Genomic DNA, 20,270 nt, shown 5'->3' on the forward strand with positions numbered 1-20,270 from the left:
GAACAGAACCGGTCCCAAAACAGACCCCTGCAGAACCCCACTTGTTATAGCTTTCCAGCAGGATTGGGAACCGTTAATAACTACTCTGAGCACGGTTGTCCAGCCAGTTATGCACCCACCTTATAGTAGCCCCATCTAAGTTGAATTTGCCTAGTTTATTGATAAGAATATCATGCAAGACCGAGACCGCTTTCCAAGGCAAGCGTTTGCTCTTCTAAGAGTGTGTGGCCTGGTATTCCATCTGTCACCATCCGTCTCCTCTCAGAGTGGGGAGCCTTCAGGATAGCTCGTGAATACACAAGCTAAAGGAGAGATGGGGCCTTCGTGAACTTTATTGCATATGGCGAAGTGAGGTTTGTGCTTAACAGATTACAAATCAGGGGCTTGCTTTTCCAGTGGGGCCAAACTTGACAAAAAACCAACTCCATCTGAGTGCTGGAAAGTGGTCGAGGTTCATTGTGTACCCCACTTCCTGGATTCCAGCAAGCCACCTGCTGTGGTGGAACGTGCAGCACCAATTTGTCTCTGTATCTTCTGAAAAGTGACTCTGCAGAAGTGATCTCTCCAGATCAGAATTGTTCAGCTTACAAGGAAAAAAGACCTCTGTTGTGTCCCTAACCTACCACTGGGATCCGACAGTCCATTTGTGTCCTGTGGGAGTCACCATCGTGGCCAGTGAGAAAGATGCAGCTGGCTCAAATTCTTCCTCAGTTGTACCCACACAACCCACTGCGTCCAAATTCTGGTTGCAGAGTCATCACTAAGGGTGATATTTGACCTGCCTGCTCTTTACATGTGTGACCGAGGATGTGGGTTTTCAGCTGGGAAGGTCACGACCGCCCTGCCCTCCCCCTGTTGTGAAGGGGAAGGAGGTCCCAGCTAGATAGAAGGCGGTGAGGGAGGTACTTCAGGATGGAAAAGGTCAAGAACAACTGTCCTAAGACACGTATCCGATATGCATCCGACGAAGTGGGGATTCACCCACGAAAGCTCATGCTCCAATACGTCTGTTAGTCTGTGAAGTGCCACAGGACTCTTCGCTCCTTGTCCTAAGACACAGCGGCTTGAGCCTCAGTTTCCCTTTCTGCCTCACTTGCCTGTTGTGAGGTTCTGCCGGCCGATGTCTGGCAGCTGACGAAGCCTGGGCAATTCCCATGTTTACAGCTGTGCTCGTTCCCATTTTTCCAACCCCGGCAGTTTTTCCACTCCAGTGGGTGTCCCCTCGCTTCCCTATCTTAGATGGGGGGGAACATTGTGACAGGTTTTATTGTCACTTTTCGTAACCTTTCGGAGGCCAAGCCGGGGCGGCACAGAGTGGAAGCTGTGAGGCAAGCTGTCTAGCTGGATCATCAGCCCACGTCTTTCTATGCGGCTCCAGTTTACAGACACGTGGTGACACAGGAGAGAGACAATTCGTCTTGCAATCTGCTTGGACTTCTAAGCGCTGGGTACAGAAACAAGCGGCTTCCACCCTTAGAAATAGGCTTGATTGGACAGTCACAATCCCTGGGTTACACCAAACAGTGACAGTGGTTCTGGGTAACTCTCACTCCCGAACCCTTCGCTCTCTAGTCATGCACATTGCATCGGGTATGACAAATGCCATTTCGAGGGTACGTTATCTGCAAATGAATCAGAGTGGTCTGTTGCCATCCCGGTCAGTCTTTTTCGCCCTCTGCATTTATACCCCACTTGTCACCACAGTACAGTATCTGAATGCCTCTAATAATATTATGCCCACCGGGCAGCGGGGGAAACTGAGGATCAGAGAGGTGACATGACTTACCCAGGACACAGAGCAAGTCAGTGGCAGAGCAGGTAGAAGAACCCAAGAGTCCTGGCTCCCACCTCTGGGCTCTAACCACTGGATAACACTGCTCTGTGCAGCATGAGTAATATGGCCTATTGATCAGCCTGACAGACTCGAGGGGAGAGACACAGAATCTTGTGTGGAAGACGCTGCACTGGGACTGGGGAGGAAGTCTGGAGTCTGTTCCTAGCTCTGCCACAGACTTGCTGTGTGACCTTGGACAAGTCACTTAACTCTCTGTGGCTCAATTCCCACCTCTGCAAAATGGCGAGAAGGATATTGATATTCTGCCTTTCTCCCACTGTTTGTCTGCCCGGGATAGATAGAAGGTGAGCCCTTCAAGGAAGGGACACTCTCCCATGTGTTTGTACCATACCCAGCACAAAGAGGCCTTGATCTTGGGTAGGTCTATTGTACTAAAGGTACCAGTCTCTCCGAGGGAGGCGAGAACCAAGTCCTCGATTCCACCAAGCACTGAAGCACAAGCTTGAAGTTAAGCACAAACGTAAGTATTGGCCGTTGTTCTTGCTTGGAGACCAAACGTGCTTGTTACTGTGGGTTTTCCCAGGGACTTCTTTTCTGAGACTAGTCCCCACCAAACCACGCGGCTCTCTGTAGCTTACTTACAAGCGCTCTTCTTGTGGTAGTAGCGATGCTCTCAGCCCCACACATCTGGGGCGCCGCGTTTCACCAGCGCAGCAATGCCATCGTGTTTGCTGAGCCGCAGTCGCCGACTAGTCCGTTAACCGTCCACAGAGGCGGAGACGATTCACCGGCATCTTTCCTCACCACGTGAACGTTCTTTAAAAACAACAAAAGAGAAATTTTTTTTGAAGTTTATGGACAAAGATGGGCAGATGCCCTCACAGTCCAGTCCTGAATCCAGTCACTCCGATGCTGTTTTCCGGCCTAGTGTTACATTCGCATGTAAAAGGGTGAGACACAGGGGCCTCCCTAGGGGGCACCGATCCCGCCGGACGCTGTGCCACGCCTGCTCAGAGGATGCGATGCAGAAATACCGTTTCACGCCCCAGAAAGTTCATTATCTGCTGTTCACCCATTTTTTGCTGGGTTTTGCCTTTTTTTTAATCTTCTTTCCATTTATTTATTTTTTTGTTTGTTTATTTTTAAACAGTTTCCCAGATTTCCCTCCTGGGTGACTTTGGAATTAATTCGATCAATGCACGCCTGATGAAGCAAACAGTAATTTTTACCCTGGAGTTAGAACTGGCTCAGGGATAGCTCCTAGAAATGAGTATGTTCATTCTCCCAGAAAGAGGTCACTTTTGCCTGGAGGGCCAGTGTGTCATGCTTTTTTATTCTGAAATTCAACAATCTTGCGAACTTGGAATTTCAGATTTTCGTCTTGGCTCCCCGATCTGCCAGGCTGATGCCAGTGAAGAATCTGAAATACAAAGAAAGAACGGCCGGCGTCTGACGAAGGCCCTGATTTGTCAGAACAATTAGGCACGCGCTTAAGCGCATCTATGAACGGGCATGGAATGCTGGAGTGGAGTCTTCGGGTCCAAAGTGACCCTGAAGGGGGAGTATGAAAGACACGAGTGAAATCCTGGCCCGGCTGAAGTCAATGGGAGTCATTGGGGCCAGGATCTCACCAATGAGATTTAAATGCCTCACTCACTTGTGCCTTTGAGGAATGGCCCCCTCTCTTGCTGCCTTCACGGTAATAATGAAGAGGCAGTGGGTAGAGATGGGGGTTCTGTTCCCAGCTCGTGTGCTAGCCTGCTGGAGAACCCTGGGGGAAGCATTTCATGTCTTTCTGCCTCTGTTTTTCCCAGCTGTAAAACGGGGCTAGAGTTACTGCCCTCCTCTGGGGCGCCCAGAGCTGAACGCAGTGTTCAAAACCCACCTCCTTTCTCTGGAAGCACCTGACTTTTTGCAAGCAAAGCTGCAAAGACAAGATCTCATCCAGACCCCACCGTTAAGCTTCTGATGAGCTTCCATGCTGTCAGTCATAGTTCTGCTCTTATGCAAATACAGCAGCCGTCCCAGGTTAGTTGTGTGGCTCTGTTAACAGCATGTTTGTGATTTTGGAGATTCATTTAAAGCCGCTGGGATCTCTGTAGAACAGAAATGTGTCTTGTTATGGTGGAATATGTCTCTGAACTCTCTCAGCGTCTTTGTGTGATTTAAAGCCGGCTGTCAGCTCCCATCTCTTCTGTAGTTACCGGGGCGCGGCCCGGGGAATATGCAGCCAGCGTGATGCGCTGTATCTCAGCGAGCACGCAGGCCAGGACTGCGCTCATAATGTTTTCACGTCTGCAGTGAACGGTGGGGTTTATGGCAACAATAAATTTTGTGCTCCACGGTAACGAACCGGCACACCTTTTATCAGCTGAAGGATTTTAAAAGTTCTAGTCCAAGAAGCATTGGAGACAGGAGGCCTCACATAAACTAAAACTTAGGGGAGAGGTTGACATTGCGCTTTCCTACAGAGAGGGCCAGGCGTAGATCAAGGGCACTTCTTACTTGGTAAGCAAGATGGGCATATAGGAATGGCCATAGCAGAACAGGCCCATGGTCCATTCAGTTCAGCCCCTTGTCTCTGACAGTGGCCAGCACCAGCTGGGGAGAGGAAGATGCAAGGTCCCTCGCTGGGCTGTTATGGAGTGACCTACCCAAAAGGGGAAATTCCTTCCTAATCCCTACCCAGGGGTTGAATGGGGGAGAGTGACAGTGTTCGTCCAAGCTCTTCCCAAAGAGCCAGCACTCCCAGGAGCCTGTACAGATGTTCAGGATAGGGCTGAGTTGGGCATCTCGGGCGCTGCTCAGCTTGAAGGCTGGTGCCCTCCCCTGCCGTGTCAAGACTGGCCGTGTAGTCTCGGGGGGCTCCCATGCAGCCCCTCTGCAGCGGCTCTTCCAGCCGATAGCCTGGAACGGAGACCTCAGCCCCTCCACCGGGGTCCCTGGACCCACATGAATGTGGCTCTGCCAGCCTCCTTCCCTCCCACACTGGACCATGTGGGACCAGAGCAGGGCCCTTTTCCACAGTGCAAAGGGCTCCCCATGCAGCCCCATAGGAGGGGGGTGTACGTGGGGCGGGGTGCCTTGGCTCTATGCCTTGTGGGTACCACTTTGCCCAAGGGAGGCACTCCCCAGTGCTGAGCCTGGAGGGGGCCCCCAGTGTGTTTAGGAGAGTGAAGTTCCTAGGTTGCTGTGACTGAGCCCTGCCCGCCTCACTCCTTGGCATCAGGGAGTCTGATCCTGGCTGGTGCTGCGGCCCCTCTATGCTGCCAGAGCAGCTCAAGTGTTTGAAGGGACCTTGCAATGGGGGGGAGGGGATCATGTCTGCACGGGGAGCTCCCCTGGTGACATCAGGGCTGTACCTGCCCTGCTTCCCGCTGCTGGCCTATGGCGCAGCTCAGGGGCGTGGCAGGAGGGAACTGTGCAATGGCTGTTGTCAGGCCTCTGGGGGAGCAGAGCAATGTTAGAGCAGCCCTGACGCTGCTTTGACTTGCAGCAGCCAGGGCAGAGGGGGGAAGACACCATCTCAGCCCTCCGCCCCGCATTGTCTGTTCCCCCAGCACAGCAGCCATGGCACAGAGGATCGGGCCCAGCGGATCTGTTCCATCAGTTGTCCATAAATCCTGGGGTCGGTTTCCTTAGCTCATCTGCTCAGAGTTTGGAAATCCGGGCGCCTTCAAGTCTTCACACCCCTTCCCTGTTCGTGCTCAGACCCAGGTGCTCTCTGAGCTGAGGAATACTTGGAATTACCAGCCCTGTTCCTGGTGTGTTGATAGCAAAGCCTCCCGCCAGGGTGGCATGGCGAGGTCCTGTGCACTGGGCCTTAAGCCGCATGCAGAACCTCAGCCTCAGAGCTGCTGGAAAGGAATGAAGGTAGGGGGCGAAGCAAAGGGAGGAAAAGCAGGTTTGACGGGTGAGGGGCAGTGACTTTGATTTTGATGCCATGTGACACTCGTCTTTCAGCTCAGATCTGGTTATTCAAATCCAGTTTCTACTCAGGTTCCAGAAGAGCCTCTGGCTGCTTGGAACCAATTCGGTTTTCCCCAGTTCCTACGAGATTTTTTAAATTTACTTTGGACTATTTTTAGATCTTGCCCTGGCGCTCACCGTTAATCTGCGGGGGAAGGCGTGCGTCAGCCTGAGAAGCTGGTTCGTGGCATTCGGGATGTGGGTGTTTCTGTTATAGATGCTAATAACCCATTGTGGTGAGCAGTGAGGGAGGTTGGGGAGAGGCAGCAGGAGAACCAGCAGCTGCATTTCTAATCCTAGCCAGTGGCAGCGGCAAACTGAGGCTGTTCCTAGTTCCTAAAGCTCAGATGAGGCTTTCAGAACCCACTGGAACTCAAACTCCTTTGACAATCTTAGCACAACGGCCGAGCCAGGAGACATGTACCTCCCTTCTTCCCTGTGACTAGCTAGTCTAGCTACTGCCTCTGCATCTACATTGCTTTTATTGCCATGTTGTGTCTATAGTTTTGCTTGTCCATGTGCTCGGAGCTGTATAAGACTCAAAAAAAATCCAGGTCCCCACCCCAAGTAGCCTACAGTCAGAGGCCCCAGTCCTGCATCAGGATCTGTGAGAGCACTCCCCTGTGGCTACCCAGCATCCCCTTGGAGGGGAAGAGGCCCCTGTATTTCTCAGTGAGCATTGTCAGGGTTATTAGAGACAGTTGGGAAAACTGGGATTTTAACATGAGACATTTAAAACAAAAAGCTGGTGGTTTGAAATCTTTACGTTTCCCTGTGGGACATTTTGAACCAATTCGAGGCAAAAAAATTCCCTTCTCATGTCAATATTGTGTAATTTCAGTTATTTGAAACCAAAAAGCCAAAACACCATTTTAATTCAAAATTTCAAAGTTGACATTTGCCCTTTTCCGGGTGATTTAATTAAGAAAAATCTCAGCATTGTGTCTCCCTCCCTCTCTGTGTAGGTCCATCTGGGCACAGCAGCCCCCTCCTAGCATCGCTGTCTATTCCTGGGCGACCCCTACACCCGCCACTGGACATCAAGCACTTCCTGACCTTTAGACTCAATGGGACGTCTCCACTCAACCTGTTCCCCAACTTCAACACGGTGAGTTATTACAAGGCTCAAAGAACTTTCAGGCTGGAAGGGGTGAGATCCGTGTGTTCATGTATGAAATGCAGCAGCACCAGGGTACAGGGAGGGGGATGCCAGGAAGGACAGCCAACCCATCAGTGCTCACAATGTAACCCCATCAAGTGATTCCCATGTTCAGGGAGTGGGGGAGGAATATTCCAAAACTGAGGATGTGATGAAAAGCAGCACGTTAGCCAGGGAGCAGCTGGTGGGCTGGGAATAACTGTTGGTCGGGCCCGTGATACCAGTCGCTCTAGGCGAGCACAGGTGGACTCAGGGCATGGATCCTGGGGATCTGGCTTTGGAGGGAGCTGGGCTCGCTTCCCAGCAGGGTTTGGCCTCTGGGTACCCGCTGTTTTCAGAAGCACTAAACTCCTGTGGTTTGGCCCAGATTGCAGTTCAGCAGCTCCTGCCAAGAGCAATGGGAGCTTGTGAAAACCTGACCCCGTATGAATACACACTCGGCTGAATCAGACACCTGGGTGGCCAGACTGAAGGTGCCTTTTGCCTGTAACCATGGCTGGCAAAGTTCAGTGCCAGATGGTATTGAATGGGTTGCAGGAAGGGCAACAGGCAGCATGGCTCGTTCAAGGTCACGGAGCAGAGTAATGGCAGAGCAGGGGACAGAACCCAGATCTGCGCCCCAAGGCAGGGCCCTACCCACTGACCCAGACTGCCTTGTTCTTATTAGTCCCATCGTCCTGTAAATTTCTTCTCCCTTATTGTTCGATTAGCTGCCAATCACAGGTTCACCACTCTCCGCACCCGCCCAGCTAATTTCCTGCTTTGCTAAAGGGGTCTTCTGAGCCATAAACTGCCCACGCGAATTAGTGCACGTGTCACTCTGAACCTGAAGGGAAGCACATTTGAGAGCACTCCGTCGGTCTATTGCGGCAGAAGGAGGAGGGCTCTGAAACTGACCACGGAGAGACACATTCTTTTTTTAATCGGGTGCATCTGAGATCAATCCCACAAGGCTCCATTCATCACTATTATAAACAGACATTTAAAAAATGCTTCATTTCGACCAAGATCAATTGGGTTTTGCTCCCAGAATCAATGGCAATAAAATACCTTTGGAGGGGAGTTTTATGAGATCAAACACAGAAAAGAGCATCTAAGGGTAAAAGGAATCCGTCAGCTGCCACCTCTCCAGGTTTTGTCGTCAGTCCTGCTTTGCTTATTGCAGAATGTCTCTTGTTAGTTTACTACGGTCAAAGTCAATCTGCAGGCGAGCCCAGGCCTCGGGTATGTGATACTTGTATAATAACGTCTCAGGCTTCTAATCTCCTCCTCCTTTGCCCCCTTAACCATTCGGGAATTTCAGGGGCCTCTTCTTGTAGCTGGTTACAAAACATTTCCATTTAAACCTTTTTTCCATTGGAAAATGGCTTTTTCAACTAAATGGAGATTTTAACATTCCCCCCCCCCCAAAAAAAAAAAAAAAAAAAGGTTAGTTTTAAAATTTTGGATTTCATATGAAAATTTTCAATTACAATGTTTTTGTCAAAAAATGTGTTTGTTTTTTTTTCATTAAAACTTTTCATGGGCGAGGAGGGGAATAATTTGCCAACCAGCTGTAAGGAAGAATCTGTGCTGGTATTTGCAGTGGTGGCGCAAGGGATTCCATGGGGATACACCATGTGAATGGACGCCCAAAAGGAAACAGAGTGTGTGGGTCGATTGTGCTTGGAGGACAGCGCGTGATCGAGCCGATCCCAATTTTGCATCCTCCATTGGGAACTCTGTCCTGACTTGCTGGGAGACGAACTTGACCTAATAGGTCTGTTACGTCTCTGACTTGCTGGAATAATAGACCTTAGAAATACAAAGACCTGGTGAATCACCTCTTTGAAGAGGAAAGGTTGTGGTCTAATGGGCTGAGTACAGAGGCAGAAAACCTGAGATCTGTTCCAGACTCGGCCCCTGGCTTGCAGGGTGAATGTGGGCAAGTCAGTTAGACCAAACTTTGCAGAGATGTCGGTCGAAACAGGAATGACTGCAGGGCTGTGCTATGCAGGAGGTCAGACTAGACCATCACACTGGTTCCTTCGGGCTGTGTAACCTATTAACGTTACTCACTGAAATCTTCATTTCCCTGGGAGCCCTGGGCGCTCGGCACAGAGGAAAATGAAGCTGCTCTCATGTGGCTACTTAGGTACCTAAATACATCACTTCAGGCCTCTGAGTTTGACAACATGGGGGGATTCTGAACCTTGCTGTGCCTCATTCCCGCTCTCCTAGGCAGAGAGGGCGACACTGCCCTTCAGTTTGTAAATTACTTTGCGGTCCAGGGATGACACACGCTGTGGAAGTGCACGTGGTTATTGCTGCTTATTTAGGGGAAGATTTTCAAAGACGTTAGGGGGAGGTAAGCTCCCAACTCCCACTGACTTTGGGATTCAAGCCTTAAACTCCCATGGGACCCTTTAAAATCCCCGCTTTAGCCCCTCTCTAGGCCTCAAGTGCAGGGATACAGAGAAGATGGTTTTGCCGATGCTGTTAACAGCCATTTTTGCCCATGTCCCTTTTTTTAGCAATTGGAGCCAGCAGCTGAACTGACCCAGTCTGTTCCTTATGCTCCTTGGCTGGCCCTCCCGCCTCCCCTGTAGCATGTGTCCTGTTGTCATGTTGTTTGTTTGTTTTTTAAATGAAGCTTTTGAAAATTCCTTTCCCGTGTTTGCTGGAAACCCCATCCTCGCCTGCAACATGAGCCAGTGACATTCCATTGACCTCTCTTTGGTGGGCTCACCTCGGCAAGGTCCCTTCACTCAGCAGAGACAATTGCTCCACACTGGGCTGAGATAGGATCACACTAAGCAATTTGCCATGCGTGTGCGTATTTGTGCAGGGCATAAATAGCTATAAGCGCAGTGGGAACCTGTGATAAAGCTGTCTGTACTCATTGGAAATTTTACACCTCTAGGGGACCCGTTCAAATCCAACCCTGGCTGGGAGTTTGTGAAAGTCGTTCCCACCTGCCGTGTGGCTGATGGGGCCAGAGTGACTCAGCTGCCCATGCCCCTTGGAGAGAGTGGCTCCGAGGCAGGGATAAGGACTTGGAGGGCAGCCTGGAGGAGGCACGCCCTCTCTCTGCCTGCTTTGTTCCTCCTCTGGGCAAAGAGGAGTCCAGGCTGCAGGGGCCTCCGCCCATCCCCAGACCCAGCACCGCACTCGCTGCAGAACAGAATGGTGGAAAATCTTCTGCACCATCTAGCAGGACAAAATACGGATTCCTGTAATTAACCTGGAGAAAATTGTTCCAGAGAGGAGAGAGCCTCTGGAGCAGGCCTATGCAGAGTGCAGCAGAAATGGCATCCCGGTTCCCAGCTGTCCAGCTCAGCAAGGCTGAGCCTTCAGCTTGTCGGATTTCAGGTGATTTTCAGCTGCTTTTTGGGTCAAGGTCACGCCGGTGCAGAGGCTGAGCGCAGGGCCTACGGGATCCTCAGGGCTGGATCCTTCAAGGTGCAGCACATTCTGGCCTCGATTCAGCAAAACTCTTAAGCATATTCTGAGCTTGGAGCAGTCAGGGCCACGGCGGGTGCCCAGCACCTCGCAGACTCCAGCCCTTATGTGGCGCATCAGCCTAGTGCTGGCGCAACGCCTGGGATGACTTTCACCCTCCTGCGGTTACCACTTGGCCAGACCAGACATGCCCGCTGCAGGGCGCATGGACCCCTATTGAGTAATGTGAGGAGGGCTGCTCCTCTGGGCCTGACCGAAGGTGCTTCCGTGGCACGTGTCCAATGGGATAGTCCTTGGGCCTGGCAGGGGGCATCCTTGTTACATCCCTCTTGGGCTGCCCTGAAACAGCCCCGCTCCCTCTGTGCATAGCGGGAGTTGAGGAAGCTAGTGGAGCGACAGGACCCGTTTGGAAACGGTCCGGCTTCCTGGAGCAGCTGAGACGTCCCGGCTGCAGAGCAGAGGCTGAAGAAGTCCTCAAGCTGGAATTGCAGGAGTTGAGGCAAGACCTAGTTGCAGCAGGAATAAAGAGGAATTTGGCCACCCAAAGGAAGTGAGGGATGACTCACCGACCAAGGGTCGGGGGCAAAAAGTTCAAAGGCCCCATCTAGGCAGGCGGCTTTACAGAGGATGACAGCAAAGGCCTTTTCTTGGAGGGCTGCTGGACTTCAGCCTCCATTTAATGCTTCCTTGCACCAGGGGAAGACAGGCTGGTGTTTCCTTATCTCCTTTCCCATCTAATCTGCCATGGCGACAGCTCAGCGAGTCCATCTGGAAGCTGAGCCTCGAGTGTACGCTAAGGGAAGAAAGAAAAGCTGGTTGTGCTTTAAATTTCAGATCTCCAGCTACCCTGCGTCGTATTCAGAGCTGGTGCAAGGAGAGAACAACTCCACTTCAGTCAGTGAACTTGCACCTTCTGACCCCAAGCCCATGTGCTGGCCCTGCTCCTGCCCCGTCCTGTGAAATGTTCTGTAATAAGTCACCCCCACTGGAACAGAGTCGAGGGAGAGTCGCTTGTTACTACAGAGCTGAATCCTTTGCATGCTGGGCAGGTCACAAGACTCTCATGAACCCAGCAGATGTTCTACTCTGGAGCAAAGCGAATTCTCTCGAGCTGTGCACTCTTGCCCCATAGACGGCTGCTCGTGTTCGGGAGGGGACGCTCTGGCTCTGGCTGCGCCTGCGTTGAGTTCCCCAAGATGTAACAGTGTCTTGCAAAACCGCAGTCCAAACTGACGCTGTCCCTCTGATTTCCCATTTCTGACCTCGGTGGCTGGCAGGAAGTTCAACGAGGAGATCTCTATTTATATCAGGAGGAACATCCCAGGGATAAACTGAGTAATTTGAGTCAATAGGAATTGACTATAAAGCAGAGACATTTGCTCTCTGAATGCACCGTACCCAGAATCACCTCTCTGCTTTCATGTGAGTTCTCTCCGGAGATGGGGACAGAAGGCTCCTGATGCATTCCAATTAATTCTGCTGGAATCTGTAAATGAAAATCGCATCAGACCAGACACTCCTGAGCCCTGGGAATTGGTACGTATGCTCTCAATGCAGAGATTCTTCAGCAGAGCTGTATTTAGCATAGGCCAGGACAAGTACATCATGGCACATTTTACTTTGCCAAAGGAGTTCTTGATGCCACAGAGAATAGACTGTAGGGGGTACAATCCAGCACTGGGAGGATACTAGCCAGGGTTATGTCAGGGCTTTTCCAGTCCAATGTCTGTGACTGCAAAAGTTGGAAGAAAGTTACTGGAGTACTTTTTTTAAGTAGAAGCACAAGAATACTCAGGTGGCATCAAAGTGTCGAAACCATTCAGCGTCACCCACCAAAAGGTGTTGTTTTGTGCTTCTAGCAAAGTTCTCTGTGTGCTAAAAACACACTGTTCTATGCAGATCTGCTTGATGGAACAAAGAGATGCAGAGACAGAGTGTCATTCGATATCTGCAGTGCAAGCGGGTGACTAGCCCGTACAGGCTCCACAGAACAGCTATGCACTGCATGGCCCACTTCCGAACGCCTTTTCAAAACTCGACGTTAGAGTTGACTTTTGAATACAAGAAATGGTGAGGGTGAAACAGCTGTGAAACCCTCAGCATCTGCAACTGCAATAATTCTTGGCTTTAGAATGGAGAGTTGTCCTTGAGGTTTGTTCCTCTATGAGGAGGGAAGTCACTTTTCTTCTCTGTACCTCAGTTTCTCCATCTGTAACATGGGGATAATTCTGGCCAGCCTACTTCCCATGAACGAATGAGTGTTTGCGCAGCAAAGTGATAGCGCTAGATGTAAGATAAGTTTTTATTGTTGTGGAGGACTCTAAAGGGGGAGGATGGCCCAGTGGTTAGGGTGCGAGGCAGAGACTTGGGAGACCTGGGTCCAATTCCCTGGTCTAGTTCCTCTGTACCTCGGTCCCACATCTGGAAAATGAGGATGACTAGCACTGCCCTGCCTCCTAGGAGGCTTGAGGAGGATCAATGCATATAAAAGATTGAGGCTCTGAGCATTTCACAGTAATAGAGACCATGTGGCTAGAGTAAGTCAACAGAGGGAAGGGACAGGTGGCATCCCATAGTACCTATGAGACTTACTGCTGCAAACAGCTTCACGTAACCAGAGAGCATGACCTGTGTCCTGGTATTCTGGGAAATCTTTGCATCTCTGCGTCCAAAACAATGAAACGAGTTAGCAAGCGAGGTCAACTGGGTCTGATCTCACTCAGCGTTGGATGGGATTTGGCAGCGGCTGCGGGGATGGCCGAGGCAGCGGTTTCATGCTGCACTTTCCAAAGCGCATGTCTAGAAACGAGGTCTCTTGAAATGGGATGGAAGCTCCCTTGCCCCATGCAGGTTTTGCCTTGAGTGGTCCCTTTGGAGTTAGCCAGTTCAGCGCTGCTCCCCGGGCTGGTGCAGGGGCAGAATGGCTGGCTTGCTGCAGTGATCCCCACATTAGAGATGACGGATCATATGGGTTGTCAGGCACAGACTGACTTCCCTTCACACACCTTCCCTGATTCTGCAGGTGAATGGTGATGGGAGCAGCACCCAGTGAACATACAGTGCTCAGAGGTACTTGCCATCAGGGAGAGGAGAAGAAGCCACCTCTAGGAGCCTCAAACCTAAGAAGTCCGTGTGATGGTGTGTGGCAAAAGAGCTGATGCGATCCTGGGATGCATAACCAGGTGAATCTTGGCTGGGCGTAGAGGTTATTTAACCTCTGAGTTCGGCACTGGTGCGACCGCTGCTGGAACCCTGTGTTCAGCTCGGGTGCCCACAATTCAAGAAGGATGTTGATAAATTGGAGAGGGGTCACAGAAGCGCCACAGGAATAAGAAAACAGCGATCAACTCAAAGAGCTAAGTCTATTGGTGTGAACAAAGGGAAGAGGTGAGTTGATTGCTGTCTATAAGCACCTATCTGGGGAACAAATAAGTGAAAATGGGCTCGTCAGTCTAGCAGAAGAAGGTCTAACAGGATCCAGTGGCTGTGAGTTGACACTAGACAAAGCTGAACATTTGAACAATGAGAGTCACTAACCAGGGGCCGTGGAGGATCCTCCATCACTGACCGTTTTCAAATCAAGAGTAGCTGTTTTTCTGAAAGCTCTGCTCTAGGGATTAGCCTGGGGATGCTCTGGGGCCAGACTAGATGATCCCAGTGATCCCTTCTGGCCTTGCAATCTAGCGATCTATTAATCAAACCATTTAAACTTCTAAATACCCACAGGAGCCTGGATATCGTTGCCACCATTTTACAGATGGGGCAGTCCAAAGCCGAGGGGCTAACAGGCCTGATCTGGAGCAATCCTGAGTAGCCACAGCTGATGTCAGTAGCGTCAGTGGCAGATGTGGGTGGGTGCTTTTCCCCTCTGAAATCTGGCTCCCTGCACAGTGCGAGGTGTTTTCAGGCTCCTTTAACCTGGCTGTAAGTAATCCACGCTGGGCTCTTCTACGCAAGGGCAGATTTTGCAAGTGACTGGCCCCGAGTCACATAGGGAATCGTTGTCAGAGCTGGGAATGGAACCCAGGAGTCCTGCCCCAGTAGCGCCTCTGTATAACAGAACTTTACTGGCAGAGCTGTTTATTAGTCGTTTCTCATATGACATAGATCCAGTGAGGCAGAGCGTTACATGGCAGGACGTGTAGGAGACTGTGAGCGCTAAGGAACGGAACGGGAAGCCCAGGCGAATGTCTGTTGTGCAGCCGGTACCCAGAGCTGCCAAGAGCCCTGTGCTTTCCCCAGAGATGTCTGGGAATGTGAAGCAATGACTTTGGGATGTGCCATTCTCCTGTTACTTTCAGAGAACCCAGCCAGTGAGGGCAGGAGATCACTTGATGGGTGATGGGAAGACACCGGAAAGAAGCATGTTGTAGAACAGTGTCATGACCCAACCTGTTGGGAAACGGATCGTCAGTTTCATCGCCTTAAACAAGTAGTTTAAAAATCCGTCTGGGGAGGGGTAACTTCTCTTTAATTGCCCCTTCATGGCTGCAGACTGGGGCTTCGAAGGGTTAGAAAGGCAGCGAGGACCCATCCGCAGAGGCTGAATGAATTCATGACGGACTAGCGCTATTAAAGTGAATATAAACTGAATAAAAATTGATTGGACAGTTAAAATGTCCTCTGGTTTTGATATTAATGGAGGATACTTTATATGAAGAGTCCAAAATGGAAAGTGAAGCTTTCTGAGAGGCTGTAATTTACCGTTAATTAATAGGCATGTAAACTTCTAGCACATAGCATCAAGGACCCTTGATCATTAAAATACCAAATTGTCTAGTACCCTTTTGTCCCCGTGTTGTGGAGCCTGCTTCTCATCACAGCCCCCTCAGAAGGTTCAGCATAGTCATAAAGAGCCAATCAGCTCTGCTCTCCCCAGGGGTTGGGGTTTTTCCCTTTGCTATTAATCCTCTGATTAAATAGTTGAACAATCTTTAACAAGTGCCCCTTGAACCTTTCTCTCCACTGGTCTCAATGAGTGTAGCGCTGTTGGAGTAGATGGAAAAATGCCCATTTAAACCCACTGGGAGTCTGGCCCAAAGCTTCACCGGGCATCAAAATCTGGTACTTTTATATTAAAAATAATAATCATTTGCCCATCTTCCAGCCTCAAGTCTCCATGTGTCTATCAACCATCGAGGAATTTCCATGGCTTAGGTCTTCTCTGAGGCAGGGCAGTGTCACGATCCCCATTTTACAGCGAGGGAAACTGAGGCACAGATGAGGAAGTGACTTGCAGCAAATCAGTGGGAGAGCTGGGAATAGAATCCAGGAGTCCTGGTGCCCAGTTTGGAGCATTAACCACAAAACCATCCCTCCTTGCATCCCCATATGGCAGGACATAGGGGTGATGCCTGCAGCTGGCTGACGTTTAGTCATCAAAAGGTTGAGGTGTTCCCCCTTGCCCCCAAAGATGGGATTTTGAACAATTCAAAAATTTTCTTGGCTTGTTCAGAATGTGCCTGTTTTTCATCAGAATGAAACAAAAATATTTTATTTCAATTTTTAAAATTCAGCGTAATGGTTTTCAGTTTTTTCATATTCCTGCTCTTCTAGTGAAAAAAAGGAGTGGAAAGGGGGGAAGAGCGCAGGCATCAAATTTTGGATTACGTTTCGATGGAAAAATGGAATATTTCACCAAAAAACTTTCCCCAGAATAACAATATTTTGTTTCTTTCTAAATTTTGCACACACAAAAGTAGGTATATTTCAGCCACCTTAGTAACAACCTCCAGACTATATTCTGAACTGTGTCTTGGTCTGTTCACAGGTTTGGCTCCTATAGTCTCACATGGGCATTTTAAATTGATGGGAGGGAAGAATCTGTTTCCTTCACAGACTCTTAAATATTCCATTTTTCCCAACCAGTGCAGGGCTAGTGGGCCCACTTGTGCACTCGGACACTCACGCTTTTGGATTCAACTCATTTTACTTGAGGCCATGTCTAGATTCAGTCACTTTGGCACTGTCCCTGGGCTGCTGTGGCGTAGATGCTTCCTACAGAAAGGGTTTTTCCATCCATGAAGTTAATCCGCCTCTCCCAAGTACTAGAGAATTCTTTCGCTGACCCCACCACGTTTACGGAAGGGGTCAGGTCGACCTAACTATGGCCCTGAGGGTGCAACATTTTTCCAGGGCGTGACCAGGTCTTAGTGTCCCATTCCTGGGACTCTCCTAAATGTCTGTGAAATCCTCGGCTGTGATTTGCGGTTATCATGTTGTGTATTATGGTAGCAATTAGAGTCTCCAACGGAGATCAGGGCCCCATGAGTCTGGGTTCCGCACAGCCCCGTCGTGGGAGATGGGCCCTGCCCTCAGGAGCTCGCAGTCCTACTGGACCAGGCAGTGAAAGGATTATTATATTTTTCCAGTTGAAGAAGTGGGGCCCGAAGAGGTTCTGCGACTTGCCCAGCCAGGATCACACAGGAAGCCAGTGGCAGAGGTGGGAACTCAGATCTCAGGAGTCCCAGTCCAATGCCTCAACCCAAGCCCATCCTGAGTTAATTATGGGCAGTGCTGCCTAGAACCACCAAACCCAAGAAATATCTGCCACCTTCCTGAGCTTCCCACCCATGGCATATTCTTAGACCTGTAAATTCCACTCCACCTTCCTCCTGGCTTCTCTGGTTCTTGGCTCCCTCCTGAGGTGCTAGACCTGGGGGATGAGATCCTCAAAGGCAGAAGAGCAGTTAAAATGCTGGGCCACTCCAGTAAGGGACCAGCATGGACACAGCACCTTGATGCAGCACTGCATGGAGGAGAGAGATTCCTCTTGTTTTTTGCACTGTGTGGGTGCTGCTGTGAGTGCACCGCAGTGGTGTTGTCAGAGGTGGAGCAGCGTCTTTGTCATCGCTAGTGGCCTATGGTTCCCCCATCAGAACCCAAATGCCTCTTCATTTATATTCCAGATAAGTGAGTAAAATTTCATAGCAAACAGGCACTTCATTAATCACTCGATGTTACCATTCTGCTCACTCGTGGAATGGAATTTGGGGTCTTGATAATGGCTCTGTTGTCCAGGCATGTGCCCTGAAGACTGATGCACCTGTCTCTGCGACTAAATAGCTTTGCAGAGAAATACGATCGCCTGAAAACCCAAGGCTCCACTGACAGCAGGACGCAGATAAGATAATCTTCCTATGCCTCCGGGTAGCGAAACAATCCTTGCATTATAGATTATAGCTGCACTCCAACAAAGAGATTATTCTTATTTTCCCCCCTTAATAAATGCGTTTTGTTTAAAACAATTATGGCTTTTCGAATAAGTTTACTGCTCCGGCTGAGGAATAAAATGACGCTGAGCGTCAGGGAGAGACAGACCCACTGGGACTGCTGTTGGTCTGTGTGCGTCTTCCTCGTCTCACAACCACTGCCCTTTGATGAATCGTCTCACGGAAAGACACAGCCCGTTGCAAATAGCTAGAATTGTTCCAGTTCTTTGCAGTGCAACTGCATGCGCCCTGTGGAATACCAGGGACCACGGGACTCCATGGCCAATAAAAAAATGTTCCCAAATAATTGTGATAATAGTTTGATACAGCATGAAAAATAAATGACTTCTTATATTGCAGGCCCCAGTCGAGATTGGCTGGTGCTAGGCACTTTCCTTACCTGTAGAGGGCTCCAGTGCCTGCCCCAAAGTACCTTCAAGTCAGACAAAGGGGGGAGGAGGAAAGGGTTATTACCCCCACTTTACAGCTGGGGACCTGAAGCACAGAGCAATTGTGAGCTAGCCCACAGGGATTTCCCTCCCTGCATCTGAGTACTTCAGCCTAGATCCCAATGGCAGCAATCTGTCGAAACGCTCCCAGAATTGGCGGCCCGGCGAATACATTAGTTGTGGGCTGGGCAGCTGTCTAGGTGTCAGAGCAGGGAATTTGCAGGGTTCCTTGTTCTGAGCTCCACCCCCATCAGTGGGTCTGCCTCTCATAGCGTGTCACAGCTACACCTCATTGCGTGAAGAGCGAAGTGTTGTCACTAGGGTGAGATTCGCTGCAAGGCAGAGGGCAAAGCACAAGGTACAGGCACCGTGTAAACCCTGTAGTGCTTAGGTCTTCTGCTGGCCTTGCATGGGGCTGAATTTTACTCACCGATTAACAGCAAACAAAGGGTTAATGGCTGGTGACTCGTTTTTATCGCCTTCTGGTCCAAACACTGAGACCCTATTTCAGTGACTGAGGTTCCAGCTAAGTCATCTGGCAACGCACCTGTTTCATTGGCTGCTGAGGAGAGCAGCTGGGGACCTCAAATGAAAACCGATAATTTGCCATCCATGACATTGACATCTGTGGTGAATGGAGAAGGGATCAGAGAGGAGGGAGAATCTCTGAGAGCTTCCTGGATCTATCCCTGAACAGTTACCCTGGAGAGTTGGTGCCAGGACTCCTGGGTTCTAGTCCTGGCACTGCCACTAACTTGCTGTGTGTCCGTAAGGAAAACTTACTCTTGGGGTTTCTGTTTGCCCCCTCTGTAAATGGGGGGTAATGATTCCCAGCTCTCAGGGGGCGTGGGACTTAACGGGCATTGAGATCTGTGGGTGAAATCATGACAAAGAGGAATTATTTCTCCCTGGTACTGGGGAAAGGGTGGAGTTACTCAACAGCCAGGAGAAAGCAGGAAAGCTCTGGAGGCTGGGGGAGAGGAAATATTGTCACCCCTCTGCTGAGCAAGTGCAGGTCATGGGGCCCTATAGGTTGGTTTGCAATGGAGAGACACCAGCGATGCAAAGTCTGCACATTTTCTTAGTGTAAGGTGCTTTAGTTACACCGTGTGCCTTAGTCCTTCGGCAGAGGTGGTCACAAACAGCATGCAGGCACAGCCGCGCTCTCTGAAAGCTCGGGCCAACACCAGGGCCTGGATCCCCAAGAGCAAGAATTGGCTTTAGTTGGAGAGACTGAGGCAGGGACCAAAGGCTCCTGCTGCTTGCTACAGCTCCTTGGAAAGAATGAATGGGCATCGTAAAACAAACAATGAGGCAGCATTTCTTCATAGACTGTACGCGCTGGCAGGCGAAGGAAAAGATCTTGCAGGACTGTGTAACAGCGCCCACTTGGGGCTCCTGCTGTAACATTATGATAAGAGGTAGGAACATTCGGATTGCCGGGCGGAATCTCCCGGTGTGTTGGACATGGGGGAATGGGGACAAGTCTGGATTCTGCCTGGACAATACCTGGAGGACAGCATGTGCCAGACCTCCCCCGAAGGGGAGCTGAAATGCTCTTTTACCTGCTGAGGCCTGAGTTGAAAGGTCCTTGTTTTCCCTGCTAGAGCGCAGGGGACCTAAGCTAAATCAGAGACAGGAGCTGCATGTTCTAGGTGTTGGCAGGTTCCATCAGCAGTAGCCGAGGAAGGAAGGGATCCCCAGGACTTTGGCTGGGCAGGGATTCTGCATGTCCCTGTTGCAGCACTGCAGCGTGTGCTGCTCCCGAGCCGAGACTGGGGCGCTTTGCTGACCTGTGTTCGAAGCACAGTATTAAGCACCGAGTAACCACGTGCCCTCCCTTCCTCCCTCCCCTTCCAGATGGATCCCGTGCAGAAGGCCGTGATCAATCACACCTTCGGCGTCCCCTCCCCGCTCAAGAAGAAGCAGTTCATCTCCTGCAACATCTGCCACCTCCGATTCAACTCTGCGGTAAGCTGTGTCTGGAAGGGGTGGGGCGGGCAGTGCCGAGGGAGAGGGGGCTTAGCAGCCGGATGGTCCATCTTGTGCTGGAGACAAGGAAGGAACAGGCTCCTTCCCATAAGCGGACAGTGGGCCAGATCCTCCATTGCCAGCGGCTTACGTGGGGTACAGCCAAGGAGGGGGCTGTCCGGAGCCATCACTGTCCCAGCCCAGGAGCTCTGGCTGCTAGAGAGTGCAGCAACTGTTGATGGCTAAGCACCAACACCAGCTGGGCCCCTTTACAC

The 20,270-nt window shown here is 50.6% G+C and overlaps 1 protein-coding gene across 4 annotated transcripts in view; it reads left to right on the forward strand.

Moving 5' to 3' along the window:
* Positions 1 to 20,270, forward strand: part of ZNF385C (zinc finger protein 385C) — a 153,612-nt gene that overhangs the window by 107,541 nt on the left and 25,801 nt on the right. For all 4 annotated transcript variants that reach the window (XM_030541398.1, XM_030541399.1, XM_030541400.1 and 1 more), the window contains 2 exons: positions 6,730 to 6,872; positions 19,885 to 19,995. In XM_030541398.1, the coding sequence (XP_030397258.1) occupies positions 6,730 to 6,872; positions 19,885 to 19,995 (254 nt within the window). The remainder of the gene's footprint in view (positions 1 to 6,729; positions 6,873 to 19,884; positions 19,996 to 20,270) is intronic.

Source organism: Gopherus evgoodei, chromosome 23 (assembly GCF_007399415.2).
Source record: "Gopherus evgoodei ecotype Sinaloan lineage chromosome 23, rGopEvg1_v1.p, whole genome shotgun sequence".
Lineage (NCBI taxonomy): Eukaryota > Metazoa > Chordata > Testudines > Testudinidae > Gopherus > Gopherus evgoodei.